The sequence below is a fragment of the Lissotriton vulgaris genome, chromosome 8, assembly GCF_964263255.1.
Source record: "Lissotriton vulgaris chromosome 8, aLisVul1.2, whole genome shotgun sequence".
Taxonomy (NCBI): Eukaryota; Metazoa; Chordata; class Amphibia; order Caudata; family Salamandridae; genus Lissotriton; species Lissotriton vulgaris.
The window spans coordinates 1524445974-1524457121 of record NC_141696.1 but is presented as its reverse complement, the minus strand read 5'-3'; the positions used below and the strand labels follow the sequence as shown (position 1 = coordinate 1524457121).

Genomic DNA, 11148 nt, shown 5'->3' with positions numbered 1-11148 from the left:
CTTTTCACAGCCCTGAAGAAACAGTCGGTGAGCCGTGAAACACATGTTGGCTGTGACTGTACCAGAGTATCAAGAACTATCCATGGGGCTTGTACTTTGTTTTAAATGTGATTAGAAAGTAATCACTGTCAAGAAATTTTGGAAGAAATTCTCTGATATAAGAAGTAAAAAGTTTTTGTGAAAGAGGATTTTAAATGAAAATTGTTTTTTTTCAAGAAAAGAAAAAGCTAAAAGAGGGAAGGTGTATGGATTAATAATATGTAGCTTATTGATAACGGCTCTGCGTTGATGTGTATATATGTTTCCTTGTAACATATCTGTTTATTGGGTTATTGATATAGCAGGGATGTTCACATCTGTAACCCATAATATAATCACCCGCCAGGAAGGGCTTTAAAGAAGACACAGAGTGAATAAAGGAAAGAAGGAAACATTAAGAAAGAGAGAGAGTAGAGGAGAGTAAAAATAGGAGGGCGACCAAGGTTTTAATTACCTAAAACCATACTCAAAACTCACCCCATTCCCATCCCAACCCAATACCGACGTAGAGGAACAGTGGAGGCCTCGTATGGCCAGTCAAAAGAGGCTCAACGCAGACTAGGAAAACAACAATTATTATTTTGTGCTAAACTAAATAACCTGAAACAGTAAGGTGAGACACAGGAGCGTTATATTTAAGTGAAGCATATGTATTGATAGCCCTATGTTTTAGCAATCCTACCAATGCTAAACCCTGTTCTAACTCAGTAATAGTTCCATAAGACAAAGAATCAGTAGTGACTAGAGACCTAATTCAAATGTAGGCAGGCGGCCCATTTCTCCATGAGGGCAACAGAGTAAATGACTCCATCATTCTGACAGAGATTTCTTTTTGAAAATAAAATAGAAAATGCTCCCCTTGCTATGGGAGTCCACTCGTATGGTGAAGATGGCGTTTTGCAGTTTCCATTGCCTCTTACTGCCAGGGTTTTTCTGGCAATGTCAAGCAGTAAAAACTGACCTCTAATTTTGTCCATCTAAATTAGTCAGCGGAATTGCATGTCTACCTCCAATGACCCATCGTCCAAAGGACGTCGGAGGGGTTTAAGCACTGGGGCAACAGTAGTCTCTGCTGTGATTAAACCTGTGGTCCGCCTGCATTTAAATCCTGTGGACAGACCACTGTGTTGGAGGGGAGGGAACACCGTCGCTGTTGCTAATGAGATCCTTCCCTTCCAACATATAAATTAGGCTCTATGTCTGCTTCAGAAGATGTAATAAACAGACTCAGTTTTTAGGGAAGGAAAAGAGCATCACTATTAGTGAGGGTGGTCAGAAAGAGTGTTAGGGTGTCTATGAGGCAAGAAGATGTTGGGGGTGGGTATGCTGCACAGGGTAAAGTATGACCAGACAAGTATGATTGGCACTTAATAATTTGATGGTTATCTGTTGGTTGTTTCTACAAGTGTTAGTGTAATGGTGAGGATAAGCAGGTCATTAGTAGAAGGGTACCTTAATTGTGATTAGCGATTTGAAATAGTGCTGTTTATTATAGTTTAATTATAAAAGGAGATTATAATATTGTAGATTAATCATGGGAGATATGTCTTAGTGTGCTAGTACAGATGAAGAGAGAGGGTGGCGGCAGCCTCTGATAATAGGGCATTAGTGCATCTGAAAGGTCCTTCATAAATGTTTCCATCCCCATTGGTTCATGATTGGCCTTGCGCTGTGTATTATTTTCGTTTTGCTGGACCTATGAAGGAGAAGGAAATGGTCAGAGATGTCTGTTAATTTCTTAGGGCCAAGAAGCCTTTTCTGCATTTTATTGTGGGGTTTGTATAGTCTTGAGAAGTGCCAGGTGTACGGCCTTTCCAGAAATTGTATTTTTCTCATATACCCTACAATTTTATTTTTTACAAATGTTCCTAATGAAGTGCTCTGAAGATCATTGGCCTCAGATTGTGGGGATCTGTTGAGCTTCTGGAGGAGGTTCTGTGGGCCTGTTCGATTTCAGAATCCTTGTCAAAGGATATTCCGAGGCTTGCGGAATCTATGATTCTAAACACGCAATGTACATTTTCATCACATCTTGCTCTATATTTTCTGGGAGGCAAAGGATTCTCAAGTTTTTTTTCCTGTGTCTGCCTTCAAGCTCTGTAATTCGCTTTTCAAGGTTATCCATCTTGTTGGGTATGAGGTCTATTTTCTTCCATAGGGCATTTTATTGTTCTCTGCTTTCCCAATTCTTGCTCCCGCTTCTTCTATTCTGTTTGTTAGAACTTTAATGTCACCACTTAGCTCCATTATCTCTGATTGCCGGAGTTCTTGGTTGCATTGGTGCTCTGATTGCAATGAATTTAAGCATTGTAGCATCACCTCCACTTTATTTGTATTCTCTGATTTCCCTTTAATAGGGTAGTCGGGTATCAGTGGTTCTTGTGTGGATCATTTCTAACCAACTTTTGTTCTTTCAAGTCTTTGATTCTCTTCATGACCCTTCTCTTTCTCCTTAATCTCTGCCATTTTGGTTAGTAGAGTGAAGAAATACCACAGTGTTAGGATGGTAAACTATGACTTTTATTGTGTCTCTTATAGAAGGCATGGAGTCTTCGAGAGCCGAACATGTTGCCACAGTTTTGATGATGTTGATGCAGTTGCTGAGTAAATGGGGCCTACAAGTGTGGAAATCCCTTGTTCAGTATGACCAGTGTTGAAACCTAACAGAACACTGCTGAGTGTCACCAGTAGTGAGGCCATCAATTTTTCGGGTGATATTGCCCCGAGTCAGTGGTATTATTAGTTAATGAGATCATTCTGTATGAAGCTCCAGGAGAACGTACCTGGTGTTAATCACGCGTGTTATGCGCCATCAGGGAGCTGTTGCCGCACAAAGGATGCCCCATGTTCTGAAGCATTTCTGGAGACCAGTGTTTAGCCATGACAGTAATTACCATTGAGGTTATAACAAGAGTTTATTTTCCCTGACTTTAAAGGTAGATGGAGACTCCTATGTGTCCAGCTTGTGAAGCGTTTGTTGTCTAGATTCAGTTTGGCTTGCAATGAAAATAGAACTTGTGTGGTCCTCTACACCCCGCAAGCAGCATGTGGCGTTCTCTGGCGTGTACTGAACGATTGCTGTGATGGAGGAATTGAGCAATGGTTAAGGTTACTTTTGAACATTGTGAGAAACAGTGCAAATTCTCCAGGTAGTGGGCAAGGAGAGCAGTCAGGGGTCAGGCAAATGTGCGCCATGTTGGGTTACTTGAGAGCCGGTGAGTGAAGCACTTGATTTTACATATTTTGCATATCAGAGATTTACTATTCTTCTTTTGAAGCTTTAAGAGAGAGAGTGAAAGCAAGAGAAAAAAGAAAGAAAGAGAGAGAGAGAGAGGATGAAACTATGATCTCTTATTGTACATACTGTTCCAATCTCTCTCCTTCCCCAGCCAGGGCAGGTAAGTAGTTTGTAGTCAAGATGGGATTTTCAACTGAAACAAGTTTTCCTTGCTGACATCCTGAGGCACCAGGAGGCAAAGTTAAAAATAAATCCGAACAAAAAATCAAAAAAGGTCAGTCAAAAGAGACTGGGGTAGCTCTTTTCCAGATCTGGGTTGACTGGCACGGAAAGATGAGACTTGATGTTAGCCCTCTGGGGTGGCGTCTGTTTAGACCCCGCCCACGTCATCTCTGCCTTAGGGAGATGCTGCTCACAGGAAATTCTCTTTCCAGTCTGACGCCTGGGGATTGTTCTGAGGTGGGGAATCTGCAGCTAGAAGTCTCTATCAGATTGAAGGATGTTACATCCACTTTCATGAACATGTGCCAGAGGGTCTGATTTCCCCCTCTCTCCAACAAGCAAATGCCTGCCTCTCCAGGCCGGGGAAGGATTCTGCCTTCCCCCACAATGGTGTAAATGGGGATAGGAACAATGTCACGACTTGTCTTTTTGTAAAAAGCATTCCAAACTTTTTCCTTTAAGGTTTTCAATATAAAAAACATTAGTATAGTTCGACCATAGCTGTACATGTATACAGTGAGCATGTTTTTCTTTAGACCAACAATCCTACTGTACAATAGTGCGTTGCTGCATCACAAAGTTTACACTATTAGTAATAAAAATTCACTCTTCTTTACTACATTTACCTAGATGTATGAATTACTATCCTTTGGTCGACTTCTGTGAACTAATTGCAGAGTTGCCAGTTTGTATTACTTTTCCACGTTAAGTATATGGGACATCGTGGGGCTATACTGGGTCTAACCCAAAGACTCTTAGGGCTTATTACAATGTCGGTCGGAATTTACTCTGACCGACACCATGGCGGAAATGGGACCAACCGACCTCTGGCCGGCGGTACTGACCGCCTAATTACGAAGCAACCGCTCCATTCCCACCTTTCTCTATGGGAGCATGTGTTACTGCCATAAGCCAGCTGTAGCACAAGCTCCCATAGGGAAATGGGGGTTGTGTTAGGCCCAGCGCCCCGTGGCAGGCACCTCAAGGTGCCTGCCACAAGGTGCAGGGATTAACCGGAGAGCACCTAGGTGTAGTTTTTTAGTAAAGATCTTAAAACAGGCGAAGTTTAGACATGCCAAGGTTGCCCTTTTATTCTTGCAAAGGCCTAACGATCCCCTCACACTGCTATGTATTATGAATTTTATAAAGGTCGCTTTAAGACTCAGGAACTCAAGAGGGTTGTGCTGAATGAATTGCTGGTTAACTGTCTCCAATGTATCTTTTCATGAATTGTAATTTATCGTATTTTAACTGTACAATTTGTACTTTTATGGTATTTTCTAAATACCGAATAAAGGATTAATGAATGAATGAATGAACAGGGGGGCACCATAAGTTCCCCCTCGGCCCACAGCCAGAGGCCGCAAGGAAAAGGGAGCCCTGCCAGGGGCCCCCAAACTCGCTTTCCGAGAGGCTTTCCATGTCGGAAAGCCCGATATGGAAAGCCTGTCGGAAACCCAGCATGGTAATCCCGAAGGCGGAACGCCTTCCAATGGGGTTACGGGCCAGTCTCGGACTGGCCGACTGGCTCCTGGAGCAATCAAAAGCCAGCCAGATTGACCGGCCAGTTTCAATTCTGACCGTCATTGGTATTGAAACTGACGATCTTGATCGTGAAGCCTCTGACCGAGATCGTAATGGGCCCCTCAATAATTAGCGTTCGTTCAGGCCTAATCTAAGTGGTCTTGGTTGTTTTCCCCTTCTCAGGATATGTAATGACTGAAAGGTCCTGCTATATTTTTCAGCGTGACCAATTTGGGAGAGTCAGGGCATAATCATCCCTTGCATTTCTACAATATATTACATCAAGTATCCCTAGTTTGGTGGTCGGTACAGATCCACATCCTCAGTAAAAGCCAACAAATAGAACTGAAGATGCCAGTCAGTGTTTCAGGACTTTTCAATGTCCGGTGTGGGTGACTCCTTGAAGGGTCTTGGGGAAACTTCTGAGACACAAGACTGGCGTCTATACCAGCTTGCCACCCAGAGGCGAGGGGACATCACCTGAAAAAGTCTCCAGCTATTTAATGGAAGCCCCAGTGGGTTTGGTCTGGTATGGAGCCTGCCTGCCTCTGAGAGAGGCCTGCTGGAATTATCCCTGCAGTTGGAGCATGCCAACATGAAGAAGCCCAGCTAGCTTCAGGAGGAAATGCCCAGAACAGTGGACTGGCCCACTGATGAGATGTCAAGCTCGGACCAACAATATAACAGACGCTGCGCCTGCAACTGTGGTAGCTCCAAGCTCCTATGGTTAGCGTCTGTGGCTACCCTCATTCGGTGCTTCAGAAGTTTTTCTTCCTCTTCCCTGGCCTCGGAGCAATCAGGACGGTGGTCAACACAGTGCTTCGTTTGTAAAAAAATAAGTGTCAGGGCCCTCGTCAGAAGACCACAGCAGCGTGAACCACCTAATCCCACTTCCAGCGCTGCCAATGTCAGTACATACACAACTATTAAATATCATACTGTGACAATTCAGCCTATTCAAAGTCCACAAAGCTATAAGAATGGCTTGGGCAGCAGGTATTAGTGTTTTTAATGTACATTGAATTAATAAACAACTGCTGTTCTGCTCATCTCTAAATTACATAAACAGCGCCACCATGTGGCAGTTGTCATAAGTGCAGGTGTCGACAATGTAGTGCCGGTGCTCAGCACCGCAAACCACTGGCTCAAATTAAGCATTGGGTTAGCAGGGCCATAAGGAGTCACACTGCAGGAACCAATCCTAGCTTGATCGAAATGAGACTCTGTGTATCCCCTGATGAAGGTGTGCTACACTGTGAACAAATGCGGCGACATCCCACGGGCAGAAGTGAACTGTGGTCACAAATTGTATGGCACAAAATGGACATAACAAACCAACATCTGCAGATGTTGCTGCAACCAGACTGTGCTGACACTGCTCTGTGTGCCTTGTAATCTTTGACCCTCCTCAACGTGAGCCAAAGATCCTGGAGCATGCGTCAGAGGCACCAACTCCCCCCCCTCTAAATGTCACTCAAGATCCGTTGCTGGGTTGTGTCGCTTGGTTTGGTCCTGGGTGTTTTGCTTTGGGTTTGAACAGCGTCATGAACGGCGACCACTACTCTGCAGGCTTTCTCAGGCTTACTCGGCTGTCTTTCTGAAACAACCACTTGTGCCTGGAGGACGGCGGGGCCAGACGCAAACTGAAAAGCAGATCCAGTCATCAGGGTCCCACCTCAACACACCAAGCAAAACAGTGGGCCCGACCGCCCTCCTTCGAGCCTGAGTGAGACTGCAGATATTATCCAGAAGAGTAACCTAATGGTCTAAGAAACAAGAAGCTGTTTATTCCTCACATTGTAAGCCAATAGCGGTCCACTTTTCCATGCTCATCAATTTAGCATAACCTTACACAAAGAATCACAATAGTAGACCCGACCCTGTGCCTCCTAACAGTCTTCTTGTGCCGCATTGAATAGTTTGGGTAATTATATACTTCCTTTTTTTTTAAATTAAAAAAAAATACCGCAAAAAATAAAATAAAAAAATAATAAAAATAAATAAATTAGTTTTATGTACAGCAACGCTTCAAAGTTTGAGTTTCTAAGTATATAACCATACATGTACATTTATGACTTTATATAAAACAATTTTATATATCTTTGTTGTTTTCAATATGCATGTATACCTTTTATGTAGTTGTGTATCTACATATCTATCACTTTACTCTGTAGAAAAAAAAACTTCAACTCTCTCACGCACACTACTCTGTCTCACTCTATACCTTTTTCAATGTATCCTCTACCTCCACTCTATGACGCATTACATACCTCATTTTACTACTAGATTTCCCAAATAAAACCTTCTAGACTCTTCCCTCCTTTATCCCTCCTTTATAACAACCTGACTAACAGACTCACATGTCCACCAGCACTCCAATTTACAGCTTTTCATTTCCTGTACTAAATGACCACTAATCCACTGTCGGTTCCGGAGTAGCGTGCTTCACTGCAAAAAAGCACTTCAACACCTCGTCAGGGGTAGCAGGCACTATATAAATACAATTACAAGAGCAGAGAACAAACACATATAAAATCACTTACCTGGGTACAGCCAGCCGGCTGGCAGCCGCCTCGCCTTCGTCCTCTTCTCTTCTACGGCAGCAGGAACTACACAGTCTCCCAGAATTCCCTAGCCAATCATGATGCTGCGGGACAGGAGTGGTGTGATTGGCCTGAGCGCCATGGTTTGGCGCTCAGGCAGGGGCTGGGAGGTTCTCCATGCAGGATGTGCAATACAGCCTGGTGTAGAACATGCTAAGTGCGCATGACTGGCTTGCCCAAGACGGCCGGCCATCATGTCATGCGCACTTAGAAAGTACCCACCACTCCTCCATCAGCTCTGAACAGCCCCGCCCAGCCCTGCCCGGCCCTAAACCAACTGAGCCAGTACGGCAAAATAAAATGATAACGTTGCGTTATAATTTTATTTTTCCATTTTGAAGTGCTCAGTGAGCAGTGGGGAGACGCTCCTCCGCCTTAGTGGAGGGGCCGCCACTGCTGCAGCCCAGAGTCTCATGCTACAATCTGTCCTACTCAGGGCTGGAGAGAGGAAAACAAAAACTGAACATGAGTTAAGGGAAGCCAGCGGAGAGATGAGACCTTTTAGTAGACGCCTCCAATAAAGCTATGATATGAAGTACAAATTTTAAAGGTGCAGGAGTAAGATCTGGAGCATCTGGGAGGCTGACAAAAAATTATTTTTTATTGTCCACACTATGAAACAGAAGAACATGCAAGGTAAAATGAAATTCAAATATAGAATTGAAAGAAAGTTAATTTGACACAGTGAATGAATCTGAAAGAGGTACGATTTTATTTATTAACAAATGCCCCCCTTAATCCCGCTGTCCCTTAGTATTCATTAACAGAATTCTCACCTGTTTCCTATCCCAGTTAGTTTACCTCCTATTGTGACAAAAAGGTCTAATGAGATTTCGGGACAATAGCTACAACCGAATAAATCCATCCTAATTACTTCCGGGGTCTGTGATCAGGTTTGGAGAGAACTCGTTTTTTGTTTCCTACTAATTCCGATGAACTTCCGAGCCAATCACATGAGTTTCTTACAGGAAGACCAGCACAGGTTGTCCCAGGTTGAGCCACAGGAAACGTCTACGCGAGGACCTGAGACCATTAGTAGGGAACTGAATCCTACAAGAATATTTACAGACAGCAACCACTGAGAAATCCGACGTCATTTAAAACACTGTCCCATAGGGGAACCACATGCAGAACTGGCCTTTGTTTGTTGAACATTTAGCAACATTCTAATAAAGTGAAAAAGGACAGTACCAATCCCAGAATACAACCTGCCATGTAGCAAAAAGCAAGGACTGTATGAAGGTGTCACACATGACAAGGGTCACCGGTGCTGTGAGTGAGTACCTTGGTTTTTGAAAAATTCATATATCGACCTTCAGTCACTTCCATATTTACCTCTCACAGTGTGAAACCAAAAACTAATGCTCGCCAAAATGTTTATTTGAAAGAAAAACATAGTGCAAATTAATGAATTTAAATGATTCAGTCCTGAAAATGTCATATTTCTGTTTTGTTGCTTAATTAATTTTCTTGCTTAAGTATGCAATTTATGGTGAATAAATATATGATGAATACAAAAACTGTGGGCACAAAAAAATTCTAAGGATGAATTTTATTACTTTAATAATATGTTTTTTTCGGAATTTTGCTTGTGTTTGACTTCGGTCGGACACTTAGCCAACTATATGGCAAAGCGCTGTACACCCAATACAACGCGTACACTTCTTGGGCACATTACTAAAACTGTCCCCCCTCTGAGGGGACACAGATTGGTAGTTCATGTGGCCTTAGGTGGTTGCAGTACGCAGACTGCGGGGCTCTCCAGCAACACCTTAAGCTTTGGAAGCCTGGTGCTGGCTCTAAGAAAGCAGGCGCGGTGGCTACGCTGCACAGGCAGACACAGCACCCTTATGTGCCTGCACTGGGGACATTGACAGTCACTGTTGAAAAGGTTATACAGTTATAGGTAACCAGATGCATCCACAAATGATACTGGTGCAGCCATTTTATGTGGATAAAGTGCATGGTACTCCTGCACACACAGGTGAGTGACTATGCACCACTGTTGACTTCAGTCTTGGCACCAACATGGCCAGTAAATACCAGAGAGTGCAGAGCCCCGGACCCTTGTGTATCTGCCTGCACCTAGGCACCTTCCTACCTCATATTCACCCTTGTTGTATTAAGCTTTACTATAAGTGCATAGACGTCTACCCCAGGGGTTTTGGTGGAGAAAGAGCCAGAGTCAAGATGGATTTGTCATCATAAGAGCCATCAAACTTCAGGGAGGGATATGTAAATGTAAATTGATACTTGTATAGCGCACTACCCACCCGCAAGGGTCTCAAGGCGCTTGTACGAATACCGCTGTGGAACCCATCCTGGATTTCCCTGTGAGGCGTCCACTCCTGGGCACCCCCAAGGTGGAGGCCAGGCATCCTTAGCGTTGCAGGGGCCGTTGTGGAGATTAAGGAAGCTATTGCCCAGAGTTGCAGAGTGGGACGCCATGATTGGAATAGGCACTGAGGCGAGAATTATCAGGTCCGTGGAATTTATGAGCCCAAGACCCGCCGAGGCGGTGAATTGAACCCTGGTCCCGGGCCAGAGCTCTGCATTAGGGTCTGCCGCTCTAACCATTGAGCCACACTTCTCCAGTAGGGAGGTAGGAAACATAATTTTGCTGACAATACAAATAAACAAAACTGAGTGCATCCTTCATTTGCCAGCAGACTCTGTACTATAAGCATTTTGTTTTGAAAATGCATCTGTAGCAGGGGTGGACTGTGAAGCCGTGCCTGGCTCGGGGCTTGCTTTGGCCCTGGCCACGCTCCGCAGCTGAGTCCTCCGGCTTGTCCAATAATAAAGGTTTCCAGACAAGAAGGCAACACAAGAGCATTCTCAGAGGACACTTTTTTCTTCTGCTTCTCCTCCTTCATCTTCGTCTTCATCATCTCGCTTTGACCGGACACTGATGGGCCGCACTGGCTCACCCGAAGCCACCCACAGGTCCTTTTTCTGATGAAAACGTTGATGGTCAGAGCGCCTTAACTTCCTCCACAGGACCACAATGACGATGACCAGAATGACCACCAAGATGATGGCAACGACCAGGATGTAGGTGGCCAACGAGGTTGAGGAACAGACCGAGGAGGAGACGGATTTTTCTGTAGGAACAAAACGGAAATTGAATTTCATGCAAAGACTGATCCATTGTCAACTCTGTACATTGTAAAAACAATCTGACATTTGCTTAACTGATAACTCCTACAATCAATCGCACTGACCATGCGGTTTGTGAATTAGCCTTATAGCACTGTCGCTGCTAGAGCCGGAATCTGGACAGAGGGTTTGATTTAGATCTTTGTGGATGGGTTACTCCGTCACAACAATGATGGATATCCCGTCCGCCGAAATATAAATCCCATTATATCCTATGGAATTTATATTCGGCAGATGGGATATCCGTCACCGTTGTGATGACGGACCCCGTACGCAAGATCTAAATCAGACCCAAAGTTTTAAACCTGGTGGGCTTGTAAAAATGTAATACTTGTAAAGCGCACTATCACCTTTCAGGCATCC

At 44.1% G+C, this 11148-nt stretch overlaps 1 protein-coding gene across 2 annotated transcripts in view; it reads right to left on the bottom strand.

Annotated features, from left to right (window-relative positions):
* Window positions 1-9147: 9147 nt before the first annotated feature.
* The window catches only part of LOC147699082 (immunoglobulin superfamily member 3-like), a 138940-nt gene continuing 136939 nt past the window's right edge, over window positions 9148-11148 (bottom strand). Inside the window, exons 10-11 of one of the 2 annotated variants that reach the window (XR_015299394.1) lie at window positions 10212-10730; window positions 9148-9845 (exon numbers count right to left, since the gene is read on the bottom strand). Coding sequence is in view for 1 of the 2 variants with exons in the window: in XM_086935652.1 (XP_086791778.1) it covers window positions 10465-10730 (266 nt within the window). In the remaining variant the exon portion in view is untranslated. Of the gene's footprint in view, window positions 10731-11148 lie in introns of both variants that reach the window. The other variant, XM_086935652.1, reaches the window with a different exon arrangement.